At 37.8% G+C, this 23,646-nt stretch overlaps 1 protein-coding gene across 1 annotated transcript; it reads left to right on the top strand.

Annotated features, from left to right (window-relative positions):
• Nucleotides 1-529: 529 nt before the first annotated feature.
• On the top strand, nucleotides 530-22,197 carry LOC306769033 (adenylate cyclase type 4; the record flags this gene model as incomplete). Its single annotated transcript, XM_079257533.1, has 24 exons — nucleotides 530-1,474; nucleotides 4,773-4,970; nucleotides 5,069-5,230; nucleotides 5,750-5,899; nucleotides 6,844-6,998; nucleotides 7,632-7,743; nucleotides 7,871-7,998; nucleotides 11,501-11,659; nucleotides 11,738-11,897; nucleotides 12,142-12,341; nucleotides 13,397-13,459; nucleotides 14,307-14,370; nucleotides 14,531-14,628; nucleotides 14,763-14,847; nucleotides 15,998-16,135; nucleotides 17,231-17,314; nucleotides 18,072-18,247; nucleotides 19,269-19,353; nucleotides 19,460-19,618; nucleotides 20,335-20,481; nucleotides 20,596-20,703; nucleotides 20,783-20,897; nucleotides 21,546-21,670; nucleotides 22,063-22,197. The coding sequence occupies 24 exons, from the start codon at nucleotides 530-532 to the stop codon at nucleotides 22,195-22,197; spliced, it is 3,951 nt and encodes a 1,316-aa protein (XP_079113659.1).
• Nucleotides 22,198-23,646: the final 1,449 nt, after the last annotated feature.

The raw sequence follows: 23,646 nt of genomic DNA on the forward strand, positions 1-23,646 counted from the left end.
TGCATAATGGGGAAACGACTAGAAGCTGTCTGTCATTAAAAGGGCATTAAAACCACAGGCGGGTACAACTTGTGATCTCTTTTTGTTGTGCTTTTTATTGACACACATCTCTGTCTCTGAGCTGAAAGTCTGACTTTAGCTTTATTTACTGCTTGGTTGTGATTGTTGTTTTCTTTGGGTTTTTTGGGGGTTTTTTTGGCAGAAAGTCACATCTTCATCCAGGCATGGCTCGGCGCTCATCAAAGGAGATTCTGCTGAAGTTAAAGATTCCTTCCAGACCTCTGCGACCTTAGCAGATCATCGCTTTCTTTAGCTGTGGGAGAACTTGATTCTCTGAAACACTTTTCATTTATTTCATCCTGACTCACAGAAAGTCCTCTTTGCCAAGCAGGAATGAACTACTCCTGAAAAGGAGAAGGTAGCGCTGTAAACACAGTTATTGTGTCTATTTATCGAATAGGCAAATTGACAGCCAGAGAAAGCAACGTGACGGGTTGATTGACTTGTGAAGTTACACGCTCAGATCAACATGCCAGAGAAGTCCCAAGGTTCTCCAGACGAGTGTAAGCCTGGAGAAGAAGCCCCACAGGTGTCCTTAGTGCCTGACATTGTTGTCATCTCCAGTGATGGGAGGGACAAAGGTGAAATCCTGCAGCTTGAGGACTTCAGTCGTACAGCAGACACCCCTGAACAAAGCAGTGACATTAACGCTTTACAAGGAAATGGCAACACAGCAGATCTTCCTGGTGAGATCCAGTCAGGTCCCGCTGCGTCCCAGGTTTCTGTAGAGGTGGGCGTGGTTAAAACTGCACACGCCCCTGAACCGTTCAGGACCAGTTATTTGTCGAAGGGGTCGGGAGTGACCCAGCTGAGCGCGGATCAGGAAACCCCGGCTGATCCGCCTGGAGATAAGCTTCAAAGCGGCAGCAGGTCTTCGCTGCTAAACAACAGCAGCTTCGATTTGGACTACAGCAGCACAAAGTCCAGCCCTGGTTATGCCTCCACGAGTTTCAGCACTGGCGTCTGTGATGGAGAGCTGATAGAGCTCGATGGGAAGTCGTTTGAGAAGGCAAATCCCATCTCTCGAGTCAAGTTGTCTGAGTCCTGTTTGGATCCTTCTAAATCAGACAAAACCTCTAAGAACATGCTGGGTGATGACCGGGTCAGTTCCAGCACGGATGTGTCGGCAAAGTCAAACACGGACAGCAGTTCTCCCATTTTATCTGATGCTTCATTCCAAGCCGACCAAAGCAGGGGGAGCATCGACGTCAGGTTGGACGATGAGGATGAGGACGATGATGGGCGAAGCACTCGGTCTGGCCGGAGTGTGAAGGAGGGGGTGTGTTGCTGCTATCGGACCTTCCATCGGGCTTTTCTACGGTGTGTGGAAGAAACACCGACCATGCTGTCGGGACTGGTGCTGTCCTTGGTGTTCTGTGTGGTCATCATCATTGTCATTCCCACCACAGGAAGGGTGAGGCAGATTTTATTTGTTTGGGTGAAGGTGCATGTTGTAGAAATCTTACAGCTAATCTGTGTTTTCTTTCCACTTTTCTGTTGGAGAAATTAATTTATTGCTTGTTGATCAGTTTTGTAATCTGAGGAACTTTTTTTTCCTCTGTATTCTCATAGAAATACATAGTGTAGATATTTTGCTAAGCTAAAGCAAATATTTAATGTTCCTCAATAACAGAATGTAAAGGAAATAAAAAGCAAGCTGTCACTTATCAAAACAGATAAGAACCAGGGAATACTAAGCATTTTGTCACTGTTATTATTAAAGGAAAAATCAAACATTTTATATGATATAAATATCCCAATTTTTTTGGGTGCCAATTTGATTTAAATTGCAATTCTAATGATTCTTTAATATTGCTTTTTTTTTTTTTTTAGACTTGAAGCAAAAAAAAGAATGTACAAAAAACTTTTTTTCTCCGTCATTTCATTTAATTTTAACAGGGGAAAAAACAACACAGTAGCCAGACCATCATTCTGCTGCTATAATGCCCAAGGAGATAAGTAAAAAGATAAATAAAAACATTAAAAATGGCAAAATGTTAGAATGGATTATTTTTATTGATTCAGAAAAAAAATCAATTTTAAAATTGCTAAGCAAAAAAATCCAGATATTCGAATTTCTTTTTCTGTTCGATTTCCCACCCCCAATACATATATATGTGTGTGTGTGTGTGTGTATATATATATATATATATATATATATATATATATATATGTATATATATATATATATATATGTATATATATTGTTATATATACTATATATAAGATATATATATATATTAGGACTGTGACGATATGCTTTTGTCCCGATTCAATTCCGATTTTTTTTTTGGTGCCGATTCGATTTAAATTGTGATTCTCACAGTTCTTCGATATTGCTGAGCAAAAAAAAACGTATAAAACTTTCTTTTTGGTCGTCATTTTTCTTGATTTCAATTAGGAAAAACAACACAGTAGCCAGACCATCGTTCTCTTGCCATAATGCCCAAGATTACGAGTAAAAAGATCAATAAAAACAACAAAAATGACAAATATTTTGTAATGGAATATATTTATTTATTTGAAAAAAAAATCAATTTTTTAACAAAAAATCGATTTTAAAATTGTGAAGCAAAAAAATCCTGATTTTCGATTTTTCAATTCGATTTTCCTACCCCAAATATATATGGCATGTTATTTTTTATAGTGATTTGGTAATTGGCTTAATTAGTGGTCACTTTATCTCTGTTCAGTTAATAACCTATAGTACGTCTGTTAAAGTTAGTGAACAGTGCTTTGATATTCCATAAGGGAGGCGTAGAAATAATTCCATACTCTATATCAGCTGCATCAATGAAGACATAATCAATGTGAGTCCATCACTGGAAAAACACTGACAGCTAAGTCCAGGAAATCTCTGCTTTGAACCTGTTCTTCTTTAAAAATACATTCACAACATTGTTGTGCTTTAATTAGTCTAAATGACTTGACACTGGAGAACACAAGTTCTGTACATGAAGTGCTTTGTCTATTAACTTCTGTTCATAATTATTTTTTAAACCCACATATTTTTTGGGTGTTGCCTAGTTAAAACCTGCATTCACATGAGAAAGAAATAGCTTTATGTATCACAATATACAAAAAAAAAAACATCAGGTTTACCAGAAAATGCCAAATATAGAAGCAGTGTGTGAAAAACTAATTATACCTCTCTACTTCCATGAAGATAAAGAAGTGATGTTACAGCCAAGTACTGCTACTTAATGTATTTGATTAATTGATCCTCACTAGTGTGAGCGCCTCTATAAAAGCAGTTTTGTCGCCTTGCTGAATATTCAGATGTGTGTAGGGATGCACCGATACCTATATCGGTATCGGCTCAGTAGTATGTGTGTGTACTCGTACTTAGTATTAATAGTGTGTACCGATACCCGAACCGATACCACACTAGTCAAGCCAGCGCAGATGTGTTTGATGACATGCTTTGGACATGTTTTAAAAGAAATAAATGCCTTGAATGTTAAAATGTGACATTTTTTGTTCCACTAAAAGCAAGATCTTTGTTTCAAAACGACACATTTATAGTTGTTTTTAGGTAAAATGTGCCAAATCAATATAGAACTTGTTGAAATTTAGATTTGTAATGTTATGATATTTGTGTTGGTGAAGTAACTTCAGAAAGGATGGGTCATTTATTACAACCTAATGATCTACAATCTACAATCTAAGTAATAATAACCATCGTCACAGTAATGTTCACATAAATAGGTTTGGTATCGGCAAATATCGGTGTTGGCAGATATTCAAAATGTATATATCGGTATCGGATCTCTAGATGTGTGTAAACACATTGATCATTATTAATATCATTATTAAGCCTTCAACGGTAAAAAGTGAAGCCTATGCAGAAGTGCATAAAACTGCAGTTCCCCCTTCATCCACTAGGGGCTGCAAAACAGAGCAAATCCCCATAGACTCCCATGTTAAAAAGACCAACTTCACAGCAGAAATAAACATGTTTACAACCTGGTTCAAAAATCCATTTTAGGTTTAATAGGTCAGGTTTACCTTCATGACAACTGTGGGGAGAGTGAATTTCTTTTTTCTAACTCGCCCGTTTAAAAGTAATTTAATCTCAAAGTTCAGCATATTTAGGCGTGTCCTTTTGATTGACAGGTACCCAATCTCCCGCTTCAAGTAAGAAGAATGTAGAACAACCCCGGTTTTTTAGCCGGTTAACAAAGTGACTTAGCTTTAGCCTGCTTACCTCCATTAGCTAGTTAGCTTCTGTTATCTACGGGTTAGCTCGGTTAGCTTTTAGCTACAAAAAGCTCGGAGTTCACTCGATGTTAATCATCCATTATGACGCTCACAGCCCCCCTCTCAGCTCCACCTCTTTGCCCATATTTGTATTTTCCGGGCGAGATGGTGATGGTAGGAACCGCCCACCGAGCTTCAGTTCAGCTCTTTATAAACCTATGGGTGACGTCACGGAGGCTCATCTTTTTATATACAGTCTATGTGTAAAACCCAAACAAAGCATATCAGTTGTTTCAGAGGTAATGATCTGAGCCACAGAGCCTGAGGACCTGACAGTCATTGAGTTAACCATAAAACTAAAGACTACGTTAAACCTGACTATTCAGTTTTCACAGGATGCTTTTTAATTCCCCACTTTACTACATTCATGAAAAAAGACGATAATTACTGTTTTATTTTGATGCAGCTAAGATGGCGTGTGCTAATTTTCAGTTCTGCAGTTCTCTTTACAGAACCCTGATGAGCACGTGGGTGCTCTCGCTGTGGTTTGCGTCGTTCTCTGTCTAAACGCGATCCTACTTGCGTTCTTGCCCTGGCTGGCCACAGTAAGGCGCTGTGGGGGAGCGCTGGCCCTCTTTGTCTGGGGTACACTGTACGTCGTTGCCATAGTCTTCTTCTTCACTGGTGGACCTGTGACTGCATGGGAACAGGTGAAAAGACATCAACAAGAGAGAAAAAAATCATAATTTATGGAAAAAAAATGGCAAGTTTTAAACATTTTATTCTTTTTTCTTCTTCATTTTCTCAGGTGGCGTTTTTCTTCTTCCTTTCTGTAAGTGTGTACACTGTGCTGCCCCTCTCTTTGGCCTGGGCCCTCATGGTTGGGATAGGAACCAGCGTTTCACACGTCATCATCATCAGTATATACCTCCCTGTCACCCGCCCAGAGACGCCACACCTGGCGGTACAGGTAAAGATTTGCTACAAGAGATGGCAGCAAACACGAATCTCAGGTTGTGCAGATCATTCTTAGTGAAAGAAACATAGGTGCAGCTTCAAGCTTCATAAGTAAATGAGGTGAAAATTTGCAAGTTATCTGTCTATCTCTAGAGTTCTGTGTCTTTTTGCATGTGCAAAACAGCAGCGTCGCTATTCAGACTACACGTCAAGCGTGAGTCTGTCCTGCTCAGTGATGTTTGTACTGTGTGACCACCAAGGTTTAGTTCCTCTGGAAAAGATGTAAATGATCTCAGACATGTTACTCTTTAACAAAGAGGTTTGGAAACCTGGCCATACATAAACAGGCTGTGTAACACCGTGCTTCACCAGATCGTAACACGTAAATTCAAATGACGATTTTCAGGCTCACAGCCTGTAATTTACATATCGCTGATGTTTCGTAGCTGCTACCGTATACTCTCTGCTCCTCGTAGAAAAGAAAGATCAGGAGATTAGAAACTGATGTCCTCTCTTCTTCGTTCCCTCCCAGCTGGTGGCGAATGGCGTGCTGTTTGTGTGCGTGAACTGCATCGGGATTTTTCACAAGTGGATGACCGAGCACGATCTCAGGATATCCAATCAGAAGAGAGAAAAGTTCAGCGCCATACGTTCCCAGAAGGAATTACAAAAATATCAGCAGGTTAAAACTCACGCTTGTTAAACTTTGTGGAAGTGTTAGTACACAAAAAACGCAAATATTTGAGTTTTCTGTATTTTTTTTTCCTGTGTTTCACACGCTTATCACTCTTACACTATAAAAAATATCTCATGTTTTTATAATGTTTAATAGGGGTGTGACGATATGCTTTTGTCCCGATTCGATTCCGATTCTCGCAATTCTCCGATATTGCTGATTTTTGCAAAGACAAAAAATTAAAAACAAAACAAATTTTAAAAAGAAGATTTAAAAAAAAAAAATGTATAAACTTATTTTTGCTCGTCATTTTTTTTCATTTCCATGAGGAAAAAAAGCAACACAGTAGCCTTACTATCATTCTGCTGATATAATACCCAAGAAAACAGGTAAAAAGATTAATAAAAAAAACAATAAAAATAACAAAAAATGAAAAAAAATTGATTTTTTTAACAAAATAAAAATCAATTTTAAAATTGTGAAGAAAAAAATCCCAATTTCTGATTTTTCCATTCGATTTTCACACCCCTAATGTTTAACAATCCGCTTCTTTAGATCATTTTTTGACAGCTTGTTTCACTTACTGTTAATTTAACTAGTGTTACGTTTAATTGACCTCATTAAAGGGCTCTTTACATGGACAGCCACAGCTTGGACCCCGTGTGCTTGTCTTGTGATTAGACCATTAGATTAATCATTCACTTTTCTGAAGCTCAGCACCAATAGATTAGGCAAACCAGAATAGACACCATTCATAGCAAGTAAACAAAAAGACGAAACACGATCCATTAAGTAAACAAGGCGTCACATCAAGGAGGCCACCTGTTTCACCTAACACTACCAACATGTCATCAAAGATGTAAGACAGAAGTCTACAAGCTCTCAGAAATGATCATCCACCTTCTCCTCGCACACGTTTACCCCCACATTGTGTGTTTCCTCGGCAACAGGAGCAGCTCCTCCTGTCGGTGTTGCCACGCTACATTGCCGTGGAGCTGAAAACGGAGGTGATAAAGAGGCTGTCCAAACCCAAGAGTGATAAGGAGAATGAATCCAACTTCCACAACTTTCACAGCCTTTACATACGACAACACAAAGATGTCAGGTGACCATCTCACACCTGTGTGTTCAAAGACTTTGGAGATATTAGTCTTTCATCATGCTATGAGACTTAATGCCTTCTTGCCAATGCTTTTTATCTCTAATATATATTTTATAATCTTTCTTTTTTTTAAAGTTTATTTGTTTTATGTATGACCTGCTTAGATTTCGCTGGTTAACCACGGTCAAACTATGCCAGGTCAGGTTAACAAGTCTCTCTTTTAGATAAGTCTCAATGGGTCTACCTGTGTAAATAACTTTATTTATTTAACTTAACTTTATTTATTTAAACTTTATTTATTTAATCTATTTTTTTATTTTAACCTTTAGGTTAAAAAGAATTCATTGATAAATAAATTATTGTTTGGATTTTTGCATGTCAAAAGGTGTTTATTGTGTAAGTTTTACTATCCAAAAATAAAAAAGAATGGCTTCATAATGATACATTATTTCAGAATAATTCACATTGAGTCATTCTGCAGCATATGGAGTGTGAAGACACACCTGCGTTGGGTTAGTTTGTCATTTACTGGAGGCAACAGAAATGTGTGTGTCTGTACTTGTTCTATATTTATGCTGCAAGAATTGAGCTGTTATTGTAAAATATAGTAACATTTGGACATGTTTGCTTGCGTAGCATCTTATATGCAGACATTGTGGGCTTCACCATGCTGGCGAGCACCTGTTCACCAGAGGAGCTGGTTGCCGTGCTCAATAAGCTCTTTGGCCGATTTGACAACATCGCCAAGGTAGAGAAAACAAAACACATTTAACCAAAAATAAACCTGTTCATTTCCCCACAAAGAGCAGCTTTGTGTATTAAATCTGAGCTTTAAGACAGTTTCCTCTCCCTCTCTGCATCTTTTCTCTCCGTAGAAGAATGGATGTCTTCGCATTAAGATCCTGGGTGACTGCTACTATTGTGTGTCTGGGTTGCCTGACCCCATTCCCACCCACGCCAAGAACTGTGTTAAGATGGGGCTGGACATGTGCGCCGCCATCAGGTCAGCGTTGCCTGAATTACTCTAAGTTTAGCTGGTTTTTTTTCCCCATATTTTCATGTTTTCTTGCCGCTTTCAGAACTGATCAATGTGTTGTAATAACATGGTAATATGCTAAAAGATGAGGAAGTGAAATAAAGACTGTTGGGGTAAAAGACTAATGGATCAGGAAAGTGATAGTAATGACAGTAATCATATACATGATTCAGAAAAAAACAATAATTAGAAGCAACGATGAGTTCAACCAACCAACTCTTAATTAAGCTGAAAGCACTTAAATTCAAAGATCTTAAAACACTGCAGCTCATTTGCACAGGGCTTAAAGTATTCCAGAGTATTGCATAGTTTTTCTGGTGAAACAGACCATTTAATAACTTGATAAGTGCGCTAAAATGGGCTATTGTTATACTGAATTAACCTTTTAATGCATGAATTAATAAAAAAAAACAATGCAACATTTTTTTAATACAGTATTTTACCTCTACAGACATAAGCAATACTACTGTTTTGTTTGTTAGTGATATTTAGAATTTATCATGATTTATTATTAATTTTAATGTATTCTATAAAATATTTATGAAATATTATATAACCATTATTATGTTATGTAAATATCTATAATATATAGTTGTATCATTTTTAGGGCTGTGACGATATGTTTTTGCCCCGATTTGATTTGATTCTGATTTGGGTACAGATTCGATTTAAAATGCGATTCTCACAATTCTTAAATATTTGATTTGATGATTTTTTTTAGATTAAAAACAAAAAGAAATGTTCAAACCTTTTTTTTTTTTTTTGCTCGTCATTTTTCTTGATTTCAGTTATGAAAAAACAACACAGTAGCCATACAATCATTCTGCTGCTATAAAGCCCAATAAGATGAATAAAAAGATCAATAAAAAGAATAAAAACAGCAAGGTTTATAATGGATTGGTTTTATTTATTTGAAGAAAAAAAAACATTTTTTAACAAAAAAAAAAAAAAAAAACGTAAATCGTAAAGACAAACTTGCGTAATTACATTATGTTCATTTATATCATATATTTATTCATTCTCCACTTAGTGGAAACATATTGGATGGCTCACTAACATCCACAGAAGTGGTTTATTTACAAAAATACCATCCTCATTCATGAATATGCAAGAAAAAAGCTTGTAAATAGATGTCCACTACATGGCCAGAATGCAAAAAATTGTTAAAGTACCAATGGTGTGAGAGAAATGTAACTTTTGTCATGGCTATAGAGCAGGTTTTAGTGAGTCCACAACAATCCAGTCTGGGGAATTCACTCTGGAAAGAGAGGCAGGTTAGTTTGGATCCAAACAAGGGTTTCTCAGAATGACTGGTGGGAACTTACTGTTATCCAGAAGGTTAATTGTTTGCAGGCTGGGGTGAAGATGATCCATGTAGTGACACAAAAGCTCCAACGTCTGCGTAGAACAAAGGATGTTTAAATGACGCCTGCATCGAGGCCTGTATTGTCTTTTTTAATCTCATGCGACCAAAGACAAACGAGACCACCGAGCCCATTTTGTTGTGTGATTCAAGTCACTGAAAATGTTGAGGGGAAAAACAGAAAGTGTTTTGCCTGATCACAGGATCAATACGTAAAGAATTACCTCAAGATGGGAGCCGCCAAAGAAAACAGAGAACACCAGCAGTTTGGGAGCATTTAGACTTGACATCTCCCAAAAATTAATACATAAGCTACAAAAACTGATATAGTTTACTTTATACTGCTATACCAGAACTGATATATTGATATGCCACTCTCAGCACAGATTCCTGGCTTTACAATACCTAAAACTGGGATGTTGATATAACACGTCACATGCATCATTATGTCTATAGATCCATTGGGATGTAGCCCACATGTACTATATCCCAGGACAGCTGTAGGATACAAATAAAAACCAGTAGATGGCACAACTCCCAAATGAGCTTTTAAATAGGGTTTTAAGTAAAGAAACTTTTGGCCAGAAAGACTCAACACATCATTAGGCTTCGTTACACCATCATTAGATCCAGGATGCAGGCAGGTAACAGAGAGCAGGAAGTGGAGACGGCTTGTTGATGGATGAGGAAATGTTGAGCAGTGTCAGGAGCCCGTTGTACTGGGAACACAGGAGAAATGGCATTAGTGGGATTCACACAGAATGTCGAGGAGAATACAAGTAGGGTCAGATCACCACAATAACAGTGAGATACCGTGCGCTTACATGGGAGTTTTAATTCCTCTTTAATTCTGAATAAAAGTTAATTCTGCTTTAAACTGAGGAAAAATGACCATGTAAACTCTTAATTTGACGTCTTTCAACTGGAAAGTTTGGAGAACGAGTCCTGATTGGGCAAGACACTGAAACCCAAGTTGCCCCCAGATGTGCCTATCTGGGTATGAGTGTGTGTGTGTGTGTGTGTGTGTGTGTGAATGGGTGAATGTGACGTAGCGCTATATATTGTGTTCACTAGCGGGAGTGTGCTGCTCACTCATATGTGTACATGCATGTGTGTGTGAATTGTAAACATGCAATCATGCAAAAATGAAATTCTGTCCTTTGAAGTAGACAAATAACACCACTAATACAGCTAATTAGTTTTTAAACACTGGAGCTCAGCGCAGATGGAAGAAATAAGCAGTGATTACGAGAGGGTCTTGGCTGCAGCCTGGTGAATGAGACGGGGCTGGATATTGGTGGGGGTTGGACGTCCAACTCAACATTTTCATTAGATTAACCCCAACCCTAACTGTAACCCTAACCCCACGCCCATTTTACATCCAACCACGCCCATTTGACATCCAACTCGGCCCATTTGAAATCCAACGCCGCCCACTTGACATCCAACCACGCTTATTGGACGTCAAACCACGCCCATTTGACATCCAGTCACGCCCATTTGGAATCCACTTCCGCCCACTTGACATCCAACCACGCCCGTTAAAAAAAATCCAACCCCACCTATTTGACTTCCAACCATGCCCATTTGATATCCAACCATGCCCGTTTTAAATCCAACTCCGCCCACTTGACATCCAACCATGCACGTTAAAAAAATCCAACCCCACCTATTTGACTTCCAACCACGCCCATTTGATATCCAACCACGCCCGTTTTAAATCCAACTCCGCCCACTTGACATCCAACCACGCCCGTTAAAAAAAATCCAACCTCACCTATTTGACTTCCAACCATGCCCATTTGATATCCAACCACGCCCGTTTTAAATCCAACTCCGCCCATTTGACATCCAACCACGCCAATTTGACATCCAGCCACGCCCATTGGATGTCCAACTCTGACCAATATCCAGCCCCGCCCCATTCTCCAGGCTGCAGCGTGGGGTTATTGGTGATTACAGAGTGATTTGTTAACAAAGGGCGACTTTCTACCACTTTGTTTTGGAGACCTTCATCACATCAGACCAGATCCTGCTGGAAAACTGTACGATTACTGCAAGAGACTGCCGTTTGGATTTTAGCATGATGTTTGTTTGTTTTTTCAGTAAACTGCGCGAGGCGACAGGGGTTGACATCAGCATGCGGGTGGGCGTTCACACTGGCAACGTGCTCTGCGGTGTGATTGGCCTGCAGAAGTGGCAGTATGACGTGTGGTCACATGATGTTACTTTAGCCAATCACATGGAGTCTGGTGGTCTTCCTGGGTGAGAAAATGCTCATTTCAGATTACAAAAGGGTTTTTAATGAAATCTTTTTAAAAAAAATTATACTGTTATAAACAGGCGAGTCCACATCACAGAGGAGACGCTGCAGCACTTGAATGGCGCTTACCAGGTTGAGGAGGGGAACGGAGGAAGTCGGGATCCTCTTCTGAATGGAAGAAAAACCTATTTAGTTATCGACCCCCACAAGCCAGACAGTATTTCCCGGAGACTTAAAGAGGTAGGTGTCATTGTATCTATGAGAAAAATGCATTTAAAGTTCAGTAGTTGTGCTATTTCTTCCAGGAACACACAGTTATTTCTACAGCATTATTCTAATGAATAAAATAAAATCTAATATGAAAAGAGCTGAATATTAAACCTTGGTTTTTACACAATAATTGCTTATTATCAGTTTGATTATTATTTGTACTCCATGTCTGTGTCTGCGCTGAAAAAATAAATCAGATCATGTTTCATTTCAGGCGAACAGTCTGGAGCCAGCGGAGAACAGGCAGCGGGCATCAGTCCGGATGTCTCAGTACCTCCAGTCCTGGCAAACCATCCACCCCTTCGCGGACCTAAGCAACCCCGAGGCCAAGCACTCCAAGAAGCCTATCCTCCCCATCAAAGCTGCCATGAGACGAGCGCATCTCTCTGCAGTAAGTATTTTTGCGACTACTTTGTTAGTTTGTGTATGATGCTCTAAATGGAGGTGCAGTGCTGTATATCACAGCATCTCTGGGTGTTTCGTGAGTGTTTAATCACGAACTGCATTGTATTCAGTTCAATAACACACACTTTCTTTGTCCCCTGAGGGGGACTTTTAATGCACGCAGGAACAAAGGAAACTAACGATTATACTTAACAGTTTGCTATGCAGTGATGAGAAAAATAATCAAAGTGATGAAAAGGGTATGATAGAATATAATTACTGCACATGTGATGTGATAAGGATCTGGCAGGCACACTGCAGTGGAGCGCTTGAGAAAACAGCATGTTTGAAAGAGGTTGTAATGAAGCTTGTTATGAAGCGTGTAAGTCTGACAATGCATGTGTGTGTGTGTTTGATTCAGGAAAGATCACATTCTCACGACCATCCCAGATCGTAAGTATAAAAAAGTCGCTCAAAATAATGGAAAAATTTTGCAATATTCCTTTTATTAATCTTATACTATTTAACACTTTCATGTATGGTGGCCATATGGTCGACATCTATTTACAAGCTTTTTTTCTTGCATATCCATGAATGAGGATGGTATTTTTGTGAATAAACCACTTCAGTGGATGTTAAAGGGTCATCCTATACGTTTCCACTCACTGGAGAGTAAATAAATATGTGATATAAATGAATACGATGTAATTACGCAACTTTGCCTTTGTGATAAATAAAAGAAAATGATACAGCTATATTTTATAGACAATTTACATTATATAATTATGATTATATATTATATTACAAATATTTTATAGAATACATTTAAATAAATCATAAATCAGGATAAATATTAAATGTCACTAATAAACATAAAAAGTATCATTGCATCTGTACATAGAGGTAAAATACTGTATTTAAAAAAGCGTTTCATTGTTTTAATTAATTCATGCGTGAAAGGGTAGAATTTAAATAGTAGAAACAGAACAGTAGAATTTACCTTCCTTTTTTTTGGAAACATGAATAAAAAATGCACTTTTGAGAGAATACCATGATTTTTTACTTGTTTTCTGTCTTTGCTTTAGTTTGTCTGTTGATAACAGTGTGAGGGCGTCACTGGACACACTGGAGACACTGGACACTGCAGTGTGAGTTTAACTAGTCTCTCATTTTTCTGGTACATCTTCATTTAGACGTTTTAGTTTCAGAAAGAGCCTCCTGATCCTTGTGAATATTGACTGTTTGACCGAGATTAGTGTCACTTTAATGTATTTTTCTCATATTTAAACTGCCTGTTATTGTTTCCTGATCTTCACTGGAAAAAAAATTGGTCCAACTACTAAAGTTTAAGTTTTTCAATTAGATGACAAATTTCCATCCAACTGAATTATGTTTCTGTAATGTTAACCAGAAAATAAAAAATCTATGCAATTCAATCAGGTATAACTGAGAAGAATAAACATAGAATTAATGCAACACTGCTAATAGAATTTACCCAATATACGTATAATAAAGATAATGTGATGCTCTAAATAAGATTAGTTTAAAAGTTTGTTACTAACATTTATGTGAAGTTCTTAATAAAGTTTATCCAAAACTATTAATAAAGTTTATCTAATACTGTAAACAAATGACAAATATGTTGATGCATACATAAAACTTTATTAATAGTTGTGCACAAACTTTACCAAGAACTTTACATAAATTTTAGTAACAGCTTTAAATAAACTTTTATTTGGAGCATCGCATTAAATTTATTATATATATTGGATAAATTCTATTAGCAGTGTTACGTTAATTCTATGTTGTTTATTCTTCTCAGTTATGTCTGATTAAATTACATAGATTTTATTTTCTGGTTAACGTTACAGAAACACAATTTATTTGGATGGAAATTTGTCATTTAATTGAAATACGTAAATTTTAGTAGCTGGACCAATTTATTTTTTCAGTGTTTCTCATCAAATCTGATTATTTCTTTCCTTTATCCTTCAGGAGGAAAGGAAAGAGACTGAACTGTTTAACTCTGCTGTTTAATGACCTCAGCTTGGAGAGACAGGTGGGTTCGTTCTGGAGTCTAACTTGTGACTGGTGTTTCCCAAAGTTTTACACTCATAAATGAGCAAATGTGACGTACATTAAAACTTTGTTGTGTCAGAACAGCTTCTGTACAGCCCAATGTTTGAAGCTATTTTACCTTGTTTGTTTGTTTTTTTCAGTTCCGCCTTTCAGAAGTGAAGGGTTTGCACCATTCGATGACCTGCTTGGCCATAATCTTTGTTAGTCTGTTCACCGTCCAGATGCTCGTCTCAGAAAAGTATGTTTAGTCATATTCAGTATACAACCACAATCAGTTTCATTCTTGATCATTTCTAAAAAAGGAAAATTGTCGTGAAATGAGATATTTTCTTATTTTGCTCAGTAAAAACAGAATGTTTTTAATCTCTGTAGGAACTTTGAGATGGCGGTATCCTACGGTGTGACCTTCCCAGTGATGGTACTGCTCCTGTCCATTGCCTTTACAGGATACTTAGAGGTAAACAAGGACAGGTGGTCTGTTTGTTTGCTGATGAAATGGATAGATTTTAATTACAGAACCTGATTAACAATGTATTGTTCAGTAAAGACGCTTAAATGAAGACAAATAAAATCAGGTCCCTTTATATGAAATAGTCCACACGCTCATGTCATGACGGGAAGTATTATTGATGCCATGACTCACATGTTTTGATCTTTTACTATTTTGTAAACCACGAATGACATTCAAAAGTATTTTACAAATCAATCGAAACAAATTTAGTCTATAAAGCATTTTTTATGCTTAACAGCAACACAAAGTGTCGCATTTTTGTGTCAGGTTATTCCATCTTGCCATCCATTGATATTCAACCACCCATCCATTTTCTGCTGCTTTATCTGGGGTCGGGTCGTGGGGGCAGCAGCCTGAGCAGGGAAGCCCAGACTTCCCTCTCCCCAGCCACATTCGCCAACTCTGCGGGGGGGATCCCGAGGCGTTCCCAGGCCAGCTGAGGGATATAATTCCTCCAGTGTGTCCTGGGTCTTCACCGGGGTCTCCTCCCAGAGGGACGTGCCCTGAACACCTCACCAGGGAGAAGTCCAGGAGGCATCCTGACCAGATGCCCTAGCCACATCAACTGGTTCCTCTCGATGCGGAGGAGCAGCGGCTCTACTCTGATGACCGAGCTCCTCACCCTATCTCTAAGGGAGAGCCCGGCCACCCTGCGGAGGAAACCCATTTCAGCCGCCTGTATACGAGATCTCGTTCTTTCGGTCACGACCCACAGCTCATGACTATAGGTGAGGGTAGGAAAGTAGATCGACTGGTAAATCGAGAGCTTCGCCTTCTGGCTCAGCTCCTTCTTCACCACGACAGACCGGCGCAGAGCCCGCATTACTGCAGACGCCGCACCGATCCATCTGTCAATCTCGCGCTCCATCCTTCCCTCACTCGTGAACAAGACTCCGAGATATTTAAACTCCTCCACTTGAGGCAGGACCTGACTCCCGACCCGGAGAGGGCAATCCACCCTTTTTCATTGTCTCTGATCTCGTCCCAGCCGCTTCACACTCTGCTGTGAATCGTTCAAGCGAGAGCTGGAGATCATTGATTGATATGTTTAAAATAACTTAAAACAATCGTTTTCTTTATTTTTTGTCATCCTCAGAAATGGCAGTCTAAGATGCCCCTGAATGTCCAGTGGATTTCTGGGATTTCACGTGGCGTCTCCACCATTGCAGCATTACGGTTGTTTGTAGTCATTCTCTCTGTGCTCATCACTTTGCTGATGGCCATCCTCAACTTTGTGAGTTCTTTTTATTCTTTTCTACCAAATTCCTTATTATTTTTTTTATACTTTTTCTTTATTCTGTCCTTTTTTCATTTAACAGAGGAAGACATACCTCATCATTCCTTATTATTATGTGCAATGTTCAGAGATTATTCAAAAGTTGTGTCTTGCATACCTATATATTAAAACTACTGCTGTCAGAACAAAAGTTATGTAGTTTTTGGTTTTCAAACACTTTAACCCCCTTAACCAGCAGGAGCCCTGAAGTTTATGAGACAGTTCTGTACAAAGACATCATTTTTGTGTGTGTGTGTGTGTGTGTGTGTGTGTGTCTTAGAGCCCTTGCAGATTTTAAATAGATACATAAATGTTCATAAATGTTATTATTTTATCCCAAAAAAATTGATACCTTCATTGATACCATAGAATTGCATTGATACCATATTTCAATGCTACTGCTGGATCTCCAGACCCGTCATGCACAGTAGTATGGAAATATAAAACTTCTAACAGATTGTACAATATTTTATTTAAAAACAAAATACATTAAAAAATGGCTGCATGTAGAGTCTCGGATGTTAAGGGGTTAAACTAATCAGCTGCTTTTTATGCAGAAGGAGTTAAATATTTCTTCTCAATCAAAACTTAAAAGTTTGTACAATAAAATAAAAAATATGTGACAATAAGAGGTGGAAATTTCTGGATTTATTTGCTAAAATGCGACGTGTCAGCAGTATAAAATGCAAAGCGGTGTGAAGCTGCCTTCCTCGTTCTGAAGGTGAATTTCCAGCCATCAGGAGTGTTTCCCACACTAACACTAAAAAAGCAGGATAAGAATCTCAGCACTTGTGGCTGAAAATCCATTTTTAATCACTTAAAAACATCAAAATAAAAAGAAACTGCGTGAAAACAGAACATTTTAGGTCTTTCCACTTAATTTCACTGTGTGGACAGAGCAGAGATTCTGAAAAAAAACTCACTTCAGCACAAAACTGGTTGATATGATGGGAGTTAGGCTGACCTGAAATTCTCTGACTGGTGGACGCTAAAACCAGTACCACCCCACTATGGTCAGAAACTTCTAAGTGATCCTCCTCTTGTTGCTTTTAGGTCTTCCTTGAAGGAGAAGCAAAAAACTGCACCTCTGTCCATAACAACACAAAGGTGGAAAGTCTCAAATACTACACACTGCCTGTAAGTTCCTCCAGATGAAAAGTTGCTTTGTTTTATTGTTATTTTTATTTCTGTTTGTCTTTTTCTGTTTGTTTTATACTCAGTTATCTCTCTTATTTACTTTATATATTGTTGCACTTGTTCTTCAGCGCTACCGTGTTTGTTTCATAGTGGTTTATAAAATAATTTGTCATTTTCTTATATATACTATATATACATATATATATATATATATATATATATATATATATATATATATATATATACACACATATATATATATACACATATATATATATATATATATATATATATATATATATATATATATATATATATATATATATATATATACTATATATAATATGAAAATTAAATGGAAACTCGACATGATATCTCTAATATTTGATCATTTTGAGTTATATATAATATGTTCATGTTGTGCAAACGTTGTATCATTAAAAAAAAAAAGTAAAAACCAACACAATAATTTCCAATATTGCATTTAAATGCCAATATTGTCTGATATTGTTAAACCAATAAAATCAAACATCTTTAAAACTAATTAAACTGGATGTAACAGAGTTTTAAAGATAAATACATTTTTATACACATTTTACTAATAATTTCAGGAAATTAATTAATTACGTCTTCATATATAACAATGGTTTTATCTCAAAATTTAACATTGAAAGCTTCATTTGACAGATTTTGAACTTCACAACTAACCTGTTCACCATTTTTCCCCTCCTACACACCTGTCTGTGACAATATGCAGTATTACCTGTTCTGCTGCCTGCTGGCCATGCTGGGAGTGATCGTTTTCATCAGGATATGTTTATCTGTGAAGATGCTGCTCCTCACCCTGGCTGTGGTGGTTTACTTGGCCCTCTTCCTCCACGTTTACGCTGACAGGTCTCACTGCCTTGCTAACCTGACTTACACTGACAAAAAGTGAGTAACACCACATCTATCTGTTCATTTTAACATCAGGGCTTCAGCGTTTCTTCCTTTTGAATAAACAGCAGGTTAATGAGAAAATGTCATTCTGGGGCATCATGTGAGGCAGATACTCGCGCATATGATGCTGGGTTTGTGTTGATTTAAGAGTTGCTCAGTGGAAAACATGAAGTTTTAGCTCCTTATGTCTGTAAATTCTACAAATTTGTCTTTCAAAGATCTTGTTGACTTTTAAGACAATTACTTCAGTTTGTGAGAGATGTTTTTCCTTTTTTTCATGATGAAAAATTACATTTTGGGCCAAAAGAAATTTAATTACATCTTCATTATTCCATTATAGATTGCGCCATCTGGTAGCAGCAGGTTGATCTTTTTTTTAAGTACAAACTCTTCTATAGATATTCGCTCAAATTAGGTCTTTTTTTTCTGAAGATTTCAATCAAGATTGAAATCAAGCAAAAAAATAAGTTTTATCCGTTTTTTTTTTTTTAATCTACAAAAATCAGCAAAATCGAAGAATTGTGAGAATCGCAATTTAAATTGAATCGGCATCCAAAAAAATCGGAATCCAATCTAATCGAATCGCGACAAAAGCATATAGTCACAGCCCTAATATTAATACATTTAATGCAACACAACTACACTGTTTTTTTTTTTGCTACCATTGGTTATATTCTGTGATAAATAACCGTTGAGAAACAAATAGAGATATTTTCCTGACCCTATCCACACACTTTCCTCACTGACGGCTCTCTCTACAGTCATCACACAGTCTGTCTAACACAAGCGAGGTGTTGAGTTTCCTCCCTTTTGTCGGCCACTTGCAGTCCAGATTGTGAATCCTTGTCAGGAGTTTCAGATCACCATCTTTTATTCAGCAGCTTTGTGTAAACTGAGGCCCCATCTGGGGTGCGAGCTCCCTTCAGATTCAAAATACTCTTGTTTGAATAAATATGTACTGAAAGTCACTTCCCAGTTTAAGCACTGGAGTCATTGTGCATGTGTGTGTCTACAGGCTCGGTGTGCTGAAGGACCCTCAAATTCTGTCTGGGATTTGGCTGGTCATCTTTTACATCGAATGCCTCATACTGGCCAGACAGGCATGTGTCTTAGCTTATGTCATGACAAATAACCAATTAGATGTCATTTTCAGTGTTTAACGTACACTTTGTTGCATAATTAGACTGTTTTTCCCCCTCTTCGCAGGATGAGCTGAGCTGTCGTGTGGATTTCCTTTTACAGCGATGCTTCCAGACAGAAAGAGAGGAGATGGAAACCATGGAGAACGTTAACAAACTCCTCCTGCAGAATGTCCTTCCGCTTCACGTGGCGTATTTCTTCATGGGCAAAGCTGTTCGCAATCAGGTAAATAGCCTAGGAAAACTGCAAAACATCTTTAACTTTGTGACCTTCTTTTTAACTAGTAACAGGGGCGGATTAAAAGTGCACATGTCCCTGTGCCCAGAGGTCCGGGGGCCCCCTTCCCCACCGCAACATTGTAAAAATTGTGAATGATAAACTGTGAAACAGCACTTTAACATCTCTCAGCCAATGGCGCCAATTGAAATGCACTAGACCCTGTAGTGTATCTATCTGGCTTTTATATACATTTTGTTTTATGTCCAAACTGCTGGTGTTTGCCCTACGTGGGCCCCTGGGCCCATAAGGCCCATTGGAAAATCCAGCCTTGACTAGTAACATAACTCACTTAATGAGAAGCAAAAAAACGACTTCTTTAACTGAATTCAAGTGCATTTACATGCTAGTGTTGTGATGTTGTGAGCATTTGTAGCCACTAAGGGGGCTTTTATGTGTCCTATATACAAACAATACAGTGACAAAAACTTCAGGTGGCATAAAACACGTCACTTCACCTGTGTGATGATTGGCTGCGGCAACCCCTTCATAGAGACAAGCCAGAAGGGAAACAATGACAAAGACTGATACTTGTAGCATCTACATGCCTGATTTTTATTTACATCTGTTATGACAGTTTAGTAACATGTATCTGAAAACATTTATTTCATATGTGGATGAAGAAGATTTAAACAAAGATTTATTTTACAAATCTCTTCTTTTAGGACCTTTACAGCCAGTCGTATGAGTGTGTCTGTGTGATGTTCGCATCAGTGCCTCAGTTCAAAGAGTTTTATAGCGAGAGCAGCGCCAACAGGGACGGCCTGGAGTGTTTGCGCTTCCTCAATGAAATTATTTCAGACTTCGATGAGGTAAGAGGAGGAGGATTCTTCCAGATATTATCTGACTTTACAGCCAAGAGGTCAGCTTGTCCAGATCTCTAAGTGTAATCTCCCTCTATGTATCTCTCTATTACTTTGACATAGCTCCTGTCTAAGCCCAAATTCTCCGCAGTAGAGAAGATTAAGACGATCGGCAGCACGTATATGGCTGCTGCGGGGCTGAGACACTCGCCTCCGGGAGATGATAGAAAGGTTTGTGCTCTTCAATTTGATGCTGCACGACCAGGAAAGTAATCTGCTTAACTTTCATGACCTCTGGCTCCCCCTGCAGAACTGTGACTTGTCCTACAGCCATGTGCGCTCCATGGTGGAGTTTGCCATCGCTCTGATGGGCAAACTGGAGCTCATCAACACACACTCTTTTAACAGCTTTAAACTCAGGATCGGTAAGTGTGTTTTGAGTTTAATAGTAATAAGATGGTAAAGTGCTAACGTTTAAATGAGTAATCACAAACATTATGTGGGTGTATCATTTCTATCAACGATAAAGAATCAATGCACTGACACGGTTGCCTGACTGGGCGGCCCCTGCATTGCAGCCTTTTGGCTGTGGAGTGGATCTGGGCCCATTCTGAGCCGTTCCAGTGGTGATGGTGTGAAATAATCTCCAGGATATTGTTTCCTTGCTGTGTGCCAAGCCAGATGTTCATATATTTCATTCTTTATTTATTTGTTGGTTAAGAAGACAGAAGATGCTTCAGAGTTGTGCTGTGTAACGTGGAATTGGGGGTTGTGTGTCTGCATGTGTGTGTGAATGATCATGTGTGTCCATATACTTATATTTTTTGTTGTTTTTAATATATGTAAATGTATGAAATGTGCTATACAAATAAAATTTGATTTGATTTGATGTGAATATCCTTAAAAAGTAATAAATCGCCGTAGGGATTAATGGTGGTTTGTTGGGGTTTTTTTTTTCGTTTTATTTTATTTCAAATGAATAAATTTACACTAAGAGGAGACTTTGAAGCTATTTTAAATGACTGTAAATATTTAGTGCATGCAGTAATCCTACTGTATCGTCTTATCTACAGGAATAAATCACGGTCCAGTGATTGCAGGAGTTATTGGAGCCCATAAACCTCAGTATGACATCTGGGGGAACTCTGTTAATGTGGCCAGTAGGATGGATAGCACAGGGGTGCTGGACAAGATACAGGTCAGAAAAGCAGTCAAAAGACATTAATAAATGAAGATAGATGTGGAACATCCTGTCCGAAACACACTTTGTTAGATAAAGTATTAATTTATCTAGGTTGTTTTTTTTTTGTAAATATCGCTCAAAATTATGTTAAAAATGAAAGAAAATGTAGCTTTTCATTTGCAAGATGTTTGCTTCTATAACTGGGCAGTTTTACACTCTCACAGTTTCACATGGCAGAGTATGGCAAGGTCACTTTTTTAATGCTGGTTTCCATCTGCTTGTACTGGTATCAGTATCTGAAGTCACCAAGGAGGAACAGATGAGAGGCTGTCAAATGTCTATAGCTGTAAATAGAAGTTACAAGTAGAAAGATTTGACCCTTTCTCATGGTTTAACTGTATTGTCAGGTGACGGAGGAGACAGCCCAGATGGTCCAGAGCATCGGTTATGGCGTCACGCTCAGAGGAGTCGTCAACGTGAAGGGCAAAGGGAAGCTCACCACCTACTTCGTGAACACGGATCAATCATCGCCTCAGTTTTAATCACTTTTACTGACTTGACTTCAAACATGCAACAGTCTCTTCACTAAACCCACACCATGTGACTCACTGGGTTTTCCACAGAAACAAACAGTCAGAGACAAGGACTGAAATTTCCAAAACCATTGTGTGTTAAAGTTGCAACTCATCACGGACACCTGCCTTGACTCAACACTAAAATGGAAACGCAACAACACTAAAGGATACATTCTTCTTCAGTGTGGCTGCCTTTGTCTTCTGGATGAGACTCTAAATAAAATCCTGACTGTGAGACTATAACTGACACCTAAAAGCAGGAAGCTTTCTTCGGTGGCAAAACATTCGCTTTATTTATTTGCACTGTATTGTTCTGTTAGCATAAAAACTTAAATGTGCTTTTTTTGGTACTCTTTAAAACACATTTAATTACTAAACAATTATAATGTTCATTCACTGGAAACCGTGCAGATGGATGCTTTGGAAAGTACTTCACATCTCAGAAAGGATCTTGATGTCTTTATGCAAATGAAAACCAATCAATGGGTTTCATTCATTCATTCATTATCCTAACCGCTTAGTCCAATAAAGGGTCACATGGAAGCTGGAGCCTATCCCAGCAGTCTTTGGACGAAAGGCAGGGTACACCCTGGACAGGCCGCCAGTCCATCGCAGGGCCACACAGACAGACAACCACTCACACTCACTCCGAGGGGCGATTTAGAGTAACCAATGAACCTAACACGCATGTCTTTGGACGGTTGGAGGAAGCCGGAGTACCCGGAATGAACCCACGCATACACAGGGTGAACATGCAAACTCCCATTGGGTTTTATTTAAGGTTATTCCTATATTATTTCTACTCTTAAGTTGCAAAGAAGTCTTATCTTTTTTGTTTAATTTTCTTAAAATCCAATATTGGTACAGAAAATCCAGGTTATTTAGATATAATTTTAAAAACAATAGGGGAAAAAACACATTTTTTACTCCAAATATGTTAATTATCAAAGTATTCCTAATAAGATTAACAGGAATTTTCTCCCGATTTTTTCTGTAAAAGAAAAAAAAACTTGATATAACTTATTTATATTTCACACCTGGTCTTTGAAGTTTATCACTAACTTGTAAATTTTCTATATATATATCTATATATATCTATACATACATATATATATATATATATATATATATATATATATATATATATATATATATATATATATATATATACATATATATATATATATATATATATATATTTTTTTTTTTTTTTTTTTTTTTTTTTATTTTATTTATTTATTTTTTTTAAGCATTAACGTATTCACATGAAACACCTGAGAAGTTTTTATCCGGGAAGGCTTGAAGCCTAGATGTCTGGATACTGTTCTGTTCATTTTGGTGACAGAGAGTTGCTGTGTCCATCTTAATAGAAAATATAAATTTATTGTTTTTTATTATAGTATGACCCACTCTGAC

This window comes from Telmatherina bonti (assembly GCF_933228915.1).
Source record: "Telmatherina bonti genome assembly, chromosome: 18".
Classification (NCBI taxonomy): domain Eukaryota; kingdom Metazoa; phylum Chordata; class Actinopteri; order Atheriniformes; family Telmatherinidae; genus Telmatherina; species Telmatherina bonti.